Below are 15,971 nucleotides of genomic sequence, written 5' to 3' on the forward strand. Positions count from 1 at the left end.
AGCCTCTTCTCCCGGCTCGCTCTCGAAGACAATTCAGCAGCTCTTCCATGCTGCTCCCCGTGGCTCTCGCTGAAAACCGCCGCTCACCAGACTCAGAGGTCAGTGCAGTCGGTTAACGCAGCCAGGGTAAGTGAACCGGTACCTCAGAACACCTTCTTTTATAGGTGTAAAACCCGCCCAAAACTAGCGCGAGCTAACGCCGAGCGCAACCAATCAGAAAAAAGCGCGGGCGAACTAAGTAGCACGAGCTGCATGCGAGCAAAATTTTACCTCAAAAAAAGGCGGTAAACTAAGTAGCGCGAGCGCATTCCCGAACATTCCTAGCTGTCCCTTGTCTGACCTTTGTAAATTAACCCCTGCATTGCCACTACACTCCCCAACAACCACATGTAACCCCGTGCTATTTGCACAGGGTTTTTTCCAATAATTTCTCACTTCACTTCTATAATTTAGGTCAGTTGGGTTTTACACTGAGTGTATATTTATATATAGCATAAACTAAAGCATTAAACGTAACCTGCATTGCATCCATGATTATATTAAGCAAACATTAAGCAAAAGGCTGTATTTGCTCATCATACATGCCTTGTCTCAAAAACGAACTTCAAAAAAATTGCAGCAATCCGGGATTTCTTCATCCATCATTTCTGCAGAACAAACTTGACACCCCCTTGATGTATGGGAAACCTGAATCCTATGGTACCCCATGGAAACTTCTTGAGGCTTTGGCGTACAAGCAGAGAAACTTGTGCCTGAGAGATTACAGGTTAAAGGGACAGGTGTTCTATACAGCCCCACCAATGAAGAATGTAAGGACTGTAATATGCATTATTTAAAACATACGTAAGCAGTGTTAAAGCAGTAGCAACACATGTTAAACCACAGAGGAGGAGGAGGGCAACTTCTGTTTTGGGTAAATGCCTATTTTTATATGTATTTATTTTGGAAGAATGCACTCACAGAGTACTTTCATATACATTATTCTTTAGAGGGATTGTAAGCTCGCAAGCAGGGCTCTCTCCACCTAATGTATCGGTTTGTCTTAGTCTGTCAATTCTAGTCGTGTCATACCGCTTGAATATATGTATTGTATTAAGCGCTGCGTAAATTGTTGGCGCTATATAAATAAAAGATAATAATAATAATAATAAAGAGGAGGTGTCAGGGACCTTAACCTATCCCTTTTTTGTTTTGTGTTTCTAGTGCCAGGAAAGTGATCTTACTTAAATCAACGAGCGTGCAGAGATAACCACACTTCTTTACAATATATTGAAAATAATTCAGCAACAATATTTGCAATGATATATTTGTAATATAGTGCGATTGGTAAGAAACCTTCAGATGTACAGAACCATCTAAACCGTGACTTCAGAGTAGTGATGGACTTCCATGTCTGTATAAAAGGATACTATCATGAGAACAAATCCATGCTATTTATAGTTAAGTAAAAATTTAATTGGAACTTTTTTTTTTATTAATTTCTTCTCAAATGTAAGCGGTCAAGACTCAAACGTAGTCAAATAATAATAATCTCCAAATCAACAAAAACCTATGAGAAGCACAAAGTTTAATGAATATGTAGTTTAGTGGGCAGGCATGTCACATCATTAGTAAGTGGAAAGGAAACAATGGCACAGTTAGAAAACAAATTAGCACGTTCGATATCCGTACACAATTCTGCGTCCAGAAACATCAGACAAGAAATAACGCAACAGCATTGCTGAAATTTGGATTAGTATTCAGTATGAACCTGCGAATACGCATTAGAAAAAAAGGAAGATGTTTTCTTTCTCAGATTATGTTGCCTCAAGAACGGAAGTTGGTGTAACCCAAACAAGGTCACAAGGAGAGCTGACAGTGGAATATGCATTATACTAACCTCCAGCGAATCCTCCAGCACGGATACTGTGTTATGATCTCTACAGAAAAATTATTTATTTATGGATATCATAGCAATAACTTTAAAACTGCATCTACGCTGGCTTGTACTCCACGGGCTGCCGTATGTATTCGTACAATAGCAATGTGATGCATGAATGCATTTTCATCATATAAATCCAAGCTTAGAAAGTGGAAGTCCCTGGGAAAAATACTTTTCTCCTCAACCATAAAATCCAGTGCTGTATACAATGATGTAGGCCAACATTGACAAAATAAATAGTTTTTATTAATTTTTTTCCCAATAAATCTGCAGACCTGGAGGCTGCCATTGTTTTCACCCATGTGATAATTTAGGGGACGTTCCTTGATCAACACCAGATTGAGCGGATTCTGCTAATGAAGTGTGGTCCTCTTTCATTAGTCAGATTGTCAAACTGGGTGATTGATACTGAGCCGTTCTATTATTTGCCACAAACGGTATGAGTGCACCAATGTGACCTTGGTGGCCATTCCCAGATTTAGCTTGAGGACATCTAAGACTCCTAATTAGTGCGTTTGCTGCCAGTATCATGTTTGATATCCATTTGTGTATCTTTAAATATCAAGGTTTCCACAAGGACATGTATCAGACATTTAACACATTTGATGGGTCACTACGTGATAGACCATTAAAGGGTTATTATTTAAGAGCCTAAGGGTTTGCCCATTTAGCAAGTTCCTAGTTACACTTATGATCCGTGGATCTACAGCTTCACTAAACAGTAGGATTTTGCTGGCAATATTTAAACAGTATCTTTGGGATATGAAATATAAAAATAGAATTTATACAGGTATATAAAATAAATTGTTCATCATTAGAGAGGAACTAAAGAAGAAAAACACTGAACTATGCATTTGAACATACTGGGGTTATGTTTCGGTGCACATTGGTCATATCACCATAGCAACCAATGCAAAAGACCAATCAGTAAGAAGATGTTATTAGTTGCTATAGCAACATGACCACATCTTAAATTCCGGGGCTAATTCGCTCTTTTATACATAACTCTAACTGTGTACATCTATAGTTTAGATGGTTAAATATTTAACACATTTCCTTTATGGGGCACTGAAAGGGTTAAGGCAGCTTCAGTCTATCAATGTATCAAACTTGATTCACGACACATTGCTTAATAGTGAGAATTGTGAATTCCTTAGTTCAAGATTTAATTTGTTCTGTATTCGTCTGTAATCATCAGACGGCGCGATATGACATTTACTATTCTAATTTTATATTGTAAAATAAATTAAATGTTTTCTTCACATGAACAGCCATGAGTGAAATAAAATTAATAACCATATCAAAGAAATGTCAAACCTACCCTTTCAAAATAAACTTTGTGCGCAAGTATTATTTTATATTTTTTTATTTTTTTGGCATTCATAAAATTATTTTCCATCTCGTTGTAATTTGGCCCCTTTCACCCACTGTACTAAAGTAGACCTGCAAGCCACTTGACTTTACGACGGGCTTGTCTCTCTGCAGAGACAATGAATAACCCAGGTTAAAGATTTGCCTGCACAATGATCCTTATAAAAATGTATTCAATAACTAATGTCAAGGGAAGTCTCTACCGCCCGGAACCACAAACAGTTATGGTAGAATCTACACCCCCTACCGCGCGCATTACAATGGTTTGCTCTTGGTGTTCTTTCTCTTTTATAGAATGTTCAAGGACACGGTGTGGGGGATCTGTTACACATATATATATATATATATATATATATATATACATAATCCCCTTTATCGGGCACAATTGGGATCGCTTCAATATGGGTTTTTTGTTGTTGCCTTCTCTTGGACCAACAGCAAGGCTGAACCTGATAGAGTTGTGTCTTTTTTTTCAACCTAAATTACTATGTTACTATTATTGTGTTCCATTCACTTTGTTAATAGAGCTGACAGGGGGATCTTTGCACTGTGCAGCTCAGCATTAAGCAGCCTGTAATGGCACAGTGATCAGACTGCCTAGCAGGGGAGAGATGGGGAAGTGGAAGCTGCAGCAGTGAGTCATAAGGAGGAGGGGAGGAGGAGGAGGAGGGAGACATACACACTTCACACACACCCAGCACTCAGCAAAGCAACGTGCATCTGTGGGGCTCCATTGGAAGAAGCCAGAGTGCAGGCTGCTGCCGCTGCTGTTGCTGCTGCTGCTAGGTAAAGACAATGGCATCCAGAATGCATGGGATTAGGGCTGGGGGAAGTGGTCACATATGATCTCCAGTGCTCAGGGATTAAGAGCATGAGATTACAGGCTTCTGATTCCTTGCAGCCAGGTTTGTAAAACATAGCTCTGCATAACGATCTGCCTGGATTACTTGCTTATATAGTGTATGTTTGGGGAGCTGAATACACTGATGACCTGCTTACATCAGATGACTGCCAGATGTAAGGAGGACTGCTCTGCTGGGCATTAGGTACCATCTCATATTTCTTAGGTGTTTTTTTTTTTTACTCAATTTGCTCAGGATTTGTAGAAAAACAAAGGCAATGCCTGGGCTAGCTTTTGTTCATATGTCAGCCTAATGTGCTTGGGTGGTTTGTCCAGATGTCATATCATTAGCAAATGCTACAGAATGCAGCAATGTCAATAGCACTTGTGCTGAAAGACTAGCTTGTATTATACATCAAATGCTGGGACTTTAATTGCAAACATTTTGTGTGTGTGTGTATATATATATATATGTATGTATATATATATATATATATATATATATATATATATATATATATATATATATAATATTAGATTTAAAATTACTATGATTTGGCCATCAGGCTATAGACTGCAATACTGCAAAGCTCAGATAATGTATTTGTATGTAAAGGTCCATGACTAGCTGAATTGAAATGAATGCTTATTTAAATAGTTGTGCAGTGTGTTGCAGATCTGCCTTGCACATCATTCTGTATATAGTATGCAGTGTTTTAGTAATGCAGAAGCAAGGGACTCAACGGCTGAGTGTGATCATCATGCCTGCTGCATGCTAGTGGCTCATTAAATTAAATATTCTCCTGGGCATGAATTTATTTATTACAGCTTTGGCAGTAAGCGTTATTCTGTATTTACTTGGCTGCTGGGAAATATCGATTGTTGGGGTTTAGGTTTACAATGTTGCATTCACTGAACATAAACAATAAGATTCATTTACCATCTAAATGGGGCAAGGACTACTTAAAGGTTTTTCAGGGTTTAAATGTCAGCATATTTGTGAATATTTTGATCACGTGTGTTCAGCTTCTTCAAACTACAAGCTTTAGCATTATTAATATTTTATATATACCTATTACACAGTCCTGAATAATATAATGGTTTATAAATCTATTATTATTATTATTATTATTATTATTAATATATTTTAAACAATCCATGCAAGCTCGAGCAGATTGTTACCTTTTGTTTTTGTAAATCCAAATTGCGATGCACTACTTGTTATGTCATGTTTATCCATTGTACAGCACTGCAGAATATGATGGCGCTTTATAAATCAATAAATAATAATACTGTGGTACAATGCAGAAACATTTATTATCTAAATCTAATATTTTATTTTTATGTTTTTTCAAGGGGCCTGTTTATTTAAAATTAACAACGTAAGTATATTAAGAGAAAAATATTTGGTGCCTTTTATTTTAAGAAGATCTTCTTTAGCTTTTTTTATTAGCATATATTTGTCTTATTCAATATATAGACAACTATATATTTCTAGAAGCAATAACTGGAATTTGCCAAGCCATGTTGTTAAGAACGCTACTCCTTAGAATGATGCAACCTAAGCACTTCAAACACATTTTTACTTTAATAAAGAAGGCAGCTCTGATTTTTAATCTTTGTTTTTAAAATGTCAGTTTAAACACATACATTATTTGTCATTTTAATAAAAATATTAAAAAAGCAAAGAGAAAACAAAAAATATAGATTTGTTTTGCATTCTACAGCCCCATTCTCAGACTTTTAAAGTTTTGCCCTCTAATCTTATTTAACCAGGTAATAAGATATTTATGAAGTTGGCAAGGAGCTCTGATTTGGTAAGGTTATGTTGATATGCATCTCTGATAAACTATTTCTCTCTGTCACAGCTTGTCTTCCCCGTGAAATTTCGCTTGATGAGAGGCATGTAACTACGGTGTTATTGTATTTGTTCCTCAAGAAAATATAGATGGCAGAAAAACATTGAAAAACTTTTCTTGGTCATCATGTACATTGTGTTGAAGCACTGAAATAAACATGATGAAAACCGAGGCTTCAGGAGAACGATCCAACCTACGCAGTGCCTCACCCCACAGAAATGCATACAGAACCGAGTTCCAGGCACTGAAAAGCACCTTTGATAAGCCAAAATCTGATGGAGAAGATAAAACAATAAATGAAGGGGATACCCCTCAAACGCAACAGACTAGGGGGCGGAGGTATGGATCAAATGTCAACAGAATCAAGAATCTCTTTATGCAGATGGGAATGGAACCAAATGAAAATAATGGTGTTCCGACAAAACAAAAGACCAAGACTACGCATTCATCTCCACAAAGAAGAACTAAGCCAAAGGAATTTTTGGAAAAGAAAGAAAACAGTGACGTAAAACCCAAAACTACCGTTTCTGAAAGGGTTAGCCGTTTTGACACTATTGATGGTTCATATTCTAAATTTACAGAAACTAGGAAGATGTTTGAGCACAGTATTAAGGATGCAGGGCATTCTGGCCGCTATTCCTCAAGGAAAGATAGGCGAGGATCAAATGAGCTTCTAGATGAAGGACGTGGAAGTAAATCTAATAGGGGCAGCAGTGATTCATTGGACAGTCTTAGTTCAAGGACAGAAGCTTTGTCACCAACAGTGAGCCAACTCAGTGCAGTGTTTGAAAATAGTGATTCGCAAAGTCCAAATATTCTGGACAAGAATGAAAATAATGGGTATTCAGTAACTGGCCATTACCCGTTGAACATAGCAACTTCTCCAGTTTCAGATTTTGAAAGTTATGGACATGCAAAAGACCCAAATTCTTGGGATACTGACACTGATTTATGCACTGATATTACACACGTGAAGAACAAGTCTGCTTCACAAGAAGATGTACATATTCATATTTCAACACTGACAAAGGAAATAAAAAAGGAAAAGAGTGTCGGCTGCAGTACTTCTAACGATATCATATCTCCTGGGAGTGAACATGGGGATGATGATAGTGTTAAAGATGGATCTTGTGTTAGTTACAATGAAAAAAGAAGTGGATCCAAAACACAACATAATGATCTGTCCGAAGATTCTATTAACACTTTTGATAGGACTAAGTTAGGGGAACCACAAACAAATTCAGAAACCCGTGACGATTTTACAGCCAATAGAAGCTCTGTTTCACCAACTTCTCTAGATGTTGGTACAAGTATGAGTGAACCCATTGGAGATATGAACAGCTACTCAAATACTCAAACATATCAACACTCTGACTATAATGTTTACAGAGTACGGTCAAGGTATAATACAGAGTGGGAGGAAACAGAACAAGATGAGGATGATGACAGTGATGAAAATAAATGTTATGAACCTGATATGGAGTTCTATGAGGTCCCTGGATTGCCAGAGGAGGATGAGTTTCCACCTAAACGGAAGATTCAGTTCAGTAAAGCGCCTATCAAAGTAAGCATATGTTTATATACTCTATTTGCAGTTAAATGTCAGGGAACCTGACATCTGTGAATACATGTTTCAAAACTAGGATACCTAATCAATTTCCTTTAATGAGGTTTTCTCCTCGTCCTATTCTTGCAAATGCTGCCTGAGCTAATCAACAAGCATCTACCAACTAACAGATGAACAATATTTTAATGGGAAGGTATAATCATGCAGATCCTCAGAACAAGATGTTTAAGTAGCTGATGTGGTGGGATACACACACTATTCCAGACTGCAAAGGGTAGGATTTGGGTGATAGTTCTACTTTAAGTCACTTAGACTTTGGTTGTGCTACAATTTATAATTAAATTGTTAGTTGAATGTTTTTCTCAAGTGCTAGGGAAATTATAGTGACAAGAATGTTACAATTATGGATCCAGTTTTGCTCACACAACAAGGGCAAGCACACCACGTGTGAAATCCCATGGCTTGCTACATTTGCACCTTAAATCAATGAATGGAGAAGGACCCATGATCTTGGATTACTCTTCTAGCAGTACTATACAGACCAGTGTTCAGTGGGGATGCTGACCCCAATGGGAAAAGGTTGGCTTAGTTTAGCTGATATTGTGCATGTGTGTCTGTGTATGTGTGTATGTATGCATGCCATTGGCTGAGTGTGGTGTGTGTCTGTGGCTGAGTGTGGTTATGTATGAGTCTGGTGGATGAGAGCAATGTGTTTGTCTGTGGTTTTCATGGCCCTTTCTGAAATTCATTGCTCATTCAGTGAATTTAGCTGCTGATGGGTTTATGAGTATGTTCGTCACATCTGCTTCCAGTGTATTTATTGTTGATAGCCCCAGGGCCGGCCCAAGACAAAATGCCGCCTGGGGCGAAGTTTAAAATGCCGCCCCCCCCATTATCTACCTTTCCTCTCCCTGCCGCCCCCCCATTATCTACCCTTCCTCTCCCTGCCGCCCCCCCATTATCTACCCTTCCTCTCCCTGCCGCCCCCCCCCATTATCTACCCTTCCTCTCCCCCCCCGTACTTACCTTTCAGCAGTCCTGCGGTGAGTCTCCCTGCTCGGTCTCGGTGCCGGCTTGTGATGCTGAACGCGGGAAATGATGTCATCTTCCGGCGCTCAACATTAAAAGCCGGCACCGAGACCGAGCTAGAGGGCTCGCAGAGGAGAGAGGGGCGCCGAGCGGGTACTGACAACTTGGTAAGCGAAAACCACTTGGCTTGCCGCCCCTTCAAAAGTGCCGCCTGGAGCGGTTGCCCTACTCAGCTCCATTGTCAGGCCGGCTCTGTATAGCCCACAAATTACATGTTGGGCAGCAGCTGATTTCTCCTTGATCCATTATTATCGGACATGTGTGCAGTCTTGCATTGGGCACCAAGAATGCCAGTTATGGTAAGACCAGGACCAGGATCCCTGAATGGCTTCAACTGTGAGATATTCGGACAATTTTTGGTGCCACTTTCATGGCCTGAATGTTCATTGCGTTGTATATCTATATAAATATTTTATTGTTTAGAGATACGTTTGGATCCCTTGCGTCACTCCTGATCATGGTCTATTTGATAAATTGCTCACTTTCTTTATAGAAGGATTACATTTTCCACACCATCTCTTCCTGACACTTCCCTATAGCTCTGATTAGTATAGGTGTGTCATATTAAGGTGGCCATAATTAATAGATGACTCATTCTTTTTTTTTTTTAAGAATTGGGTCGATTCGTCATCTTTGGTCAATGTTGCTTCATTCAGTAACACTCCCAAAACCTTTGATTGTGGTAACCATTATTCAAAATATTGACTTATCCCTCATATATTATCTTCTGAGACAACCTATGTGGTGACTAATTCATTTCAGAAGCCACAAAATACATTTATATAAAAAAGTGATTATTGTGGAAGGTTTGTGATGTTGACTTTTCATTTTACAAATGGCTAATTCAAATACGAATATTCCACTGGTTGCTTTGGTGATAAGATCACATTTCAAGCTTTGCACTAGAATCACTGAACTACGTATTATATAGCAATATATATTATGTTACAATATTGAGAATTAATTCTTAGTTATTTTGTTCAATAGAGAATGACAAAAAAAGTTAAGACGAGCAACAGCACTTTCTAGAAGGAAATTTGTATGACAGATCCATGGTAGCTCGCAAATAGTTAAGTCAGTTCCCAATTGACTTGTTATGTATCTGACTTTTAGATTAGCGTGTACTGAATTTTATAGGGTTCATATGACTGCTTTAATACATATTTTGTCATCTTTGGATGATACGTAGTAGGTAACAAATCTCATTTGTATGGATATGAATGAAACATTGTGTTGGCTCTGTTCAAAATGCCATTTTTTTGTATAAGATTATATAGAATCAACTTGCTCTTCTTTATAAGGGCATCATAAGATTTCTTTTTTTAATTAAATTCCTAAATGTTAAGATTGTAACCTTTCATAAGAAGTGCTCATTTTACAAATAAACTACTACATTGCTCTGAATTATTTTTTATATCTGTGTTGTAGGCATTTTGCGTGGAATGCATCTGGATTTAAAATGTATCATCTGAGCGTCAGATTTAGGCTTAATTTAGCTTTCTCCATCTGTTGTAGAAATGCATGTAGGGACTACCCTTTCTAGATGCATGTAGGGACTACCCTTTCTCATGTTTTTCTCTTATGGTTCGACAGAGAATTGTGGTAGTTGTATGCCTGGAGACATAGTAGTTGCTTAAACTTGCCTCCTGTTACCATTAATAGTTAATAAGGAATGCTAACAATTAACCCTGTGATATTAATGTTTGGCCATTGCTAGGCTATTGGCCAATGATCCTTTAACTCACATGCTCTATACGACAAAGCATATTGTATTACATGGTGTGTTTTTTACATTATTCTGTCTGACAAGTATGTTAAGGTTGCAAAAAAATCTTTATGAATTGCAAAAAAAACTGCGTCAAATGTTCATTCACCGCTATTCATTTTTAAACATTATAGGCTGCTGGAAAATATTACTGTGTTGTTTTCTGTTTTTTTTTTTTTTTTAAATATACATTTTTCTGCTCCTTTTTCTCTAATTTAATGCATGATTAATTGTAAAGTAATTGTTTTGGAGATGACTACAGCTATATTGCTACTGTTAGACCTTCCTGTTCACTATAGGCTGTCATGATTTTATAAAATCTCTAAAAGTCTACATATGTGGTTTATATATTTTTTTTAAGACTCGTATAATTGACTTATTCTATAAACCAATAATTATATATCATAATATTTCCCCATGTTATATAATTAGGAAAAACATTATTCATAATGGCAAATAATATCCTGTGTTTTATATAGTTGCTTTTGGAAAGAAATTTTCAGCGCATGTGCAGGACGGATAGAAAGCATCCTTGTGTATTCCCCTCTCTGTTTCCGCCAATCTCTTTTAAATGCATATCTTGCTAATTTTGTGTTGAGTTGCAAGTCCCACAAAATGCAGTTAGCCTAAGTATTATTGGCCAGGATTTATTGCTGACAAGTAATTGAATAGAAAAGAAACCTCGCATTGATTGCAATAGAAAAAATTAGATTGAAAATGATACATTTTATATGGTTTTATAAGTTGGTGAAACTGGGCCAATATATCTCAATTTTGTATCTGTTATTTTCTATTGATATATATGAGGGTTGCTCTTTAATTATTTGTGATATGGTCATTGATAGTAGCCCAATTTATTGTTGTTGCCTAACTTTATGTGCTATTGTGTTTTGATCTGGGGTCTGAAGAAATCAATATGGCTTCTAATTTCTGCACAGATAGCTCTGACACTCTTTAAATATAACATAAGAATTGTTGATTTGCGGGCCAAATATGGGGCTCGTCCTCTGGTATTCCTGTCTCCCTAGAGGACCACTTTGAGGAGCACTTTTGGCCATTGCAAAAACCTAACGCGGGGCCTGAGAAACCCCAGCGGCCAGGAAGCCATGACTAACACGTTACTGCTGAAACGTGACCTTGCTGGATATTATATATGGGAATTTATATAGCTCTAGCATTTAACTTGAAAACATATTGATAGGCTCTCGTATAGATCGGTCAGGATCTGAAATTCTTCTGATGTTTGTCAGCCTTTGATTTAATGGTGTGGATTTGCTATTCCTATAACATTTGCATCTAGCAATAATATTAACCCCTTTATGGATTGGTATAATACAGTAATGCAAATAAGTCATATGATGTATAATATATTACTTATAACTTATTTAGCTGCCATACCTGGAATAATCTCATGTGATTGGTCAACAAAAAGGGATTTTAGAGGACCCTACCATTAATTTGGCCTCTTTGAAACTAGAATTCAAAACACTGACTATACATCCTACCAAACAAACAGAATGGAGACTTCAGATACTTGGAGATTCCCATGTTCCCTATTTATCATCATTGCACCAATTAGTAAATATGTTATTTAATCACAATAGAACTTCAAGATAGTAAAATTTGAATTTACTTCCATGAATTCGCTATTATTGTTATGTCGATAACATGTGCTCTTGTTGATGCAGTTTTACAACGTAAAATGGGACGTGGGGCTCATTTTGGTTATGTAACAAGCCTTCTCGAACCTTCTGTTTATTGTATTAAAAATGTTTTTTGGGGGTTTATATTAATAAACAGTGGTTCTCCTTGCTTTCTTGATTGGCTAGCATATGTAGGCAGCCTTCCATGATTGGTTGGATTTATTGTTGTCAAGGAGCCAGGATTAATCTGATCTGAAACAGGACATTATCCCTACACAGTGCAGCTGTAGAAATGGGAAATAAATCTTTGTGTTTTAAAGCTGATCATTTTTTGGTTACTGGTTTAAAATCGCGTCATACAGAGGACTGGCATTAGAATACAAAAAAAGAGGAAAAAACATGGAAAGTTAGGATGGTAGAAATTCACCAAATGATGATAAAGCTGGTAAAAGCTCTGCCTGTGGGTAGGTATAGGTCCTATTCATGAGCACACAAAACAAACATGTGTATAGGTGTTTGTTTAAAATTATAATAATTAATAAAATAAAATAATAAATAAATATGCAATAGAACACAAGTGTATACACCTTAAGTGTATATATGGAGACATCCATCTTAACGCCATTTTCTCAGGATTTGGATGGTTATTCCTCCCCTTTTTTTGTTACTGTCCCTCTTTGGCAGGGGCTAATTTGCTAAACCTTTCTTTTTGCTGGACATCAGGACAGTGTGTGAATTTTAATGCAGTTTCTGATCTGTGAGAATCAATGTTTTGCATATATATATATATAGTTATATTAGTTATATTGCTACAGATCCGTTCTGACCTGGGATCATCATAGAAACTTTAGAACTTTTTATTTGCATTGAATGAAAATGCAGAAGAGAACTAATAGTGAATAGCAAGAATTGGACACGGGAAGTGGCCTTCGTGTCTTGTGCTCCTGCGTGATGCATGGGGAAATCATCTGGATTAGTAATTTTCTCTAATTTTCCCTTCTCGCCATGAAGGTACCTTCTCCATGTTTTGAAAAAATGGAGACTGAACAAGATGTTCTGTATTCTTTATTCAAGGTTCGAATGCCAGCGTGTACCAGACTTTATAGGGCAGAGAAACATCACTTTTAAATCTTTACTGAGTGAGCAGTTTCCAGGAAGCAGCCGTGATCGCTTCCCCTCCACTCAGAATCAAAATTGATTCTCTGTGGTTTTTTTTTTTAATCCTTTTGCAAAAGAAAATAAGTCACAGAGAAAACTATTTAAACATATTAACCCTACAAAATGTAACAAAAAAACCCAAAACAGACAGATGGGCCATTGTTTCTACTGATTAGACACAAAGTTCACCACCGCGATTGTAATGTTCTGCTCTGGTCACATGGAAGAGCTTAATAATTCTTCAAAAATGCATATAAGCATTTAAAGCTGTGTGGACTGCTCGTGTCTCTAGGGTTAGACAGTAACAGCTGCTGGGGTTGTTCTATTTTTGTGGCTCACAATCAATATCCATTTTAAATGTCCCATGAGATATTGGGCTTGCAAATGGACTGTGGCTCAAGATCAGAATGAATGACATTTTTAATAGTGATGCCATCTTTCGATCCCATTTTAAGTCTTTGTATGGTGAATGGGATTGCATGCTTTCTTGTTTATGCTATTACTTACCAAACGCCGCATTTTAATAAGGGGCTCGACAAAATCCAGATATCAGGTCACTGAGTGGCTACCTAGGGTGTCACCTGCTGGACACACAAACTGGTTTGCAAGATAAGAGGCTAAGAAAAGACTAAGGGGTCACAATATGTATAGCTTGGATTTGGGATAGTTTATAGCAACGTGTAATGTTTATTTCCAAGGAGGAGAAATGTCATAGTGGAAGACTGTAGGGTCAGATGCTTAGATGTAATTTTAGATTCACTTTATTGAGTAAGTGGTAGATAAATGGAACATTCTCCCAGCTGAAGTGGTAGAGGCTAATGCAATAAGATAATTTAAACATGCATGGGATAAGATATGGTTACCCTGCATTTAACACGAGACCAAAGCCTTCAAGCGCTATGTTTCTATGAAGCAGGAACGCAATAAGGTTATGTGATGCCACATCATGTGACCATACAAGAGAAGCCTCCCGCTTGAACAGCAGATTTGTCGAGTCCCGGTTTAGTAGATGTAACGGACACACTGAGTATTGTCTCAAAATGTAGCACAGCATTGCAGATGGTGTTTATTACTGCAATAAACCAAGGTGACCTATATTCCTTACTGTTGGATTAACCTTGAAAAATAACTGTAGCACATAAGGAATCGTCTATATCATAGCTGACAAGAGTCCCAAATGTGCAGGGATACTATTTGTTTTGTAGGACTGCTTGCAGCTTCACATGCCCAAGGTCCCAATCGGGAGTTGGGCATGCTGGAGAAGGTAAGCGGGGTCAGATAAATCATCACAATACACACTGATGTCCTTGTTTGGGGCAAATTAGGACAAAATGTTAGCACTCGGAACACAGCTTATGGCAGGTAGTAAAAGGGTTGTCCGTAAATGTTCTGTTGTAACTGAATGACGTATCCCACGTATACCACCATCTCATTTGTGATTGGCTATTTGTATCACCGCTTCTTCAATTTTTGTAACATGTTTGTGTCTGTGGCAGCCTTTTTGGTTGCCACTGTAGGGTTAATGAATTCAATAAAACAGGTGCAGCCTAGCGAGCCATGCACAATGAACCTTGCACACGTTTCCTCCGGTTTACACGTTAGTTCTAATGCTTTGTCTGCACTTTTTCAATGTCCTGGATTGCCTCGATCCTGCGATGATCTGGCAGTATTAGTCGAGCAATCATTTAAGGAACTTTACTCCTTGTGTTTATCGTTCATCTGCCAAATTCCCATGGCCAAACAGGAGCAAAGGATGATGAAGGAAGTTTTAGACCACGCACTCTTGAAGAATAAATGTGTCATTTGAAAATTAGCTCACAAAGTGTCTTCATCAGTCTCCGTGTGAACAGGGAATTAATGTTCTATGTTCACAACTCTCTGGCTGTTATGACAAGTGAAGGAGAGACGTGATTTATTCGGCTGTGATTGAGCAGGTAAAAGCTTACAGATAAGGCATTTAATTTACGCGTGTGAAGTTACAGCATCCCAATGCTACCCAAAATTCTGGGTGTTTATGTTTGTGAAAAGTAACAAGAAGTAACCTCCAGGCAAAGTTCATAGGTGGAAGAATAGCGATTGTTTGAAGAGTTGGGACTATATTTACTCTTACATACTGTATATATGGCAAAAAAAGACTCCAATATTAATTTAATGAATGTGAGGATATGTAATACACATAAAGAAAAAAGGCGATTATATATCATTATAGATCATTTAAGAGGCTGGAATTAGAATAGAAGTATAGGTAATTAATAGATAGTACATATGAAATATACAGTTAGAGTTTGGATTAAGGAGGTAGGTGGGGCCAATTGAAGCCCCTCCCACCCTGCTTATAAGACACTACTCTTGATGCTTGACAGCTGCCGAACTAGCACTCACAAGGGCAAAACCAAAAGTCTAAACATCAGAAGGATAAAAAAGTATTTTCTCACTCACTCCTACTCACACTCTCTTTCTCACTCTCATGCTCTCTCACTCATACTCTCTCACACGCTCTGTCAACGTCTCCCTACCTTCTCCGCCAACCACTTCCGTGCTCCTGTCTCCTTTCCAGCAGCTCCGCTGCATCTTCTTGTTCTTCTGTCTTTGTCAAGTTCTCCTTGTGTCTTCTGTCTTCATCCGTGAACCAGGCCTCCCACGGAGAAAGAGAGGCATTTCTGCACCACATTATCTCAGTGACCCTTTTAGGCATTATTCTGGCCTATCGGAGTACTTCTGCAAAAGAGCGGAGTCATGAAGACACCCTCTCCCCCG

At 37.9% G+C, this 15,971-nt stretch overlaps 1 protein-coding gene across 1 annotated transcript in view; it reads left to right on the forward strand.

Annotated features, from left to right (window-relative positions):
* The first annotated feature begins 6,149 nt into the window (after positions 1-6,149).
* LOC149282511 (neurabin-1-like) overlaps positions 6,150-15,971 on the forward strand; it is an 83,306-nt gene continuing 73,484 nt past the window's right edge. The window contains exon 1 of the mRNA XM_089498098.1: positions 6,150-7,556. Within this exon, the coding sequence (XP_089354224.1) occupies positions 6,150-7,556 (1,407 nt within the window). The remainder of the gene's footprint in view (positions 7,557-15,971) is intronic.

The sequence above is a fragment of the Sceloporus occidentalis genome, unplaced genomic scaffold, assembly GCF_023333645.1.
Source record: "Sceloporus occidentalis isolate IW3139 unplaced genomic scaffold, rSceOcc1.0.p SCAF_113, whole genome shotgun sequence".
Classification (NCBI taxonomy): domain Eukaryota; kingdom Metazoa; phylum Chordata; class Lepidosauria; order Squamata; family Phrynosomatidae; genus Sceloporus; species Sceloporus occidentalis.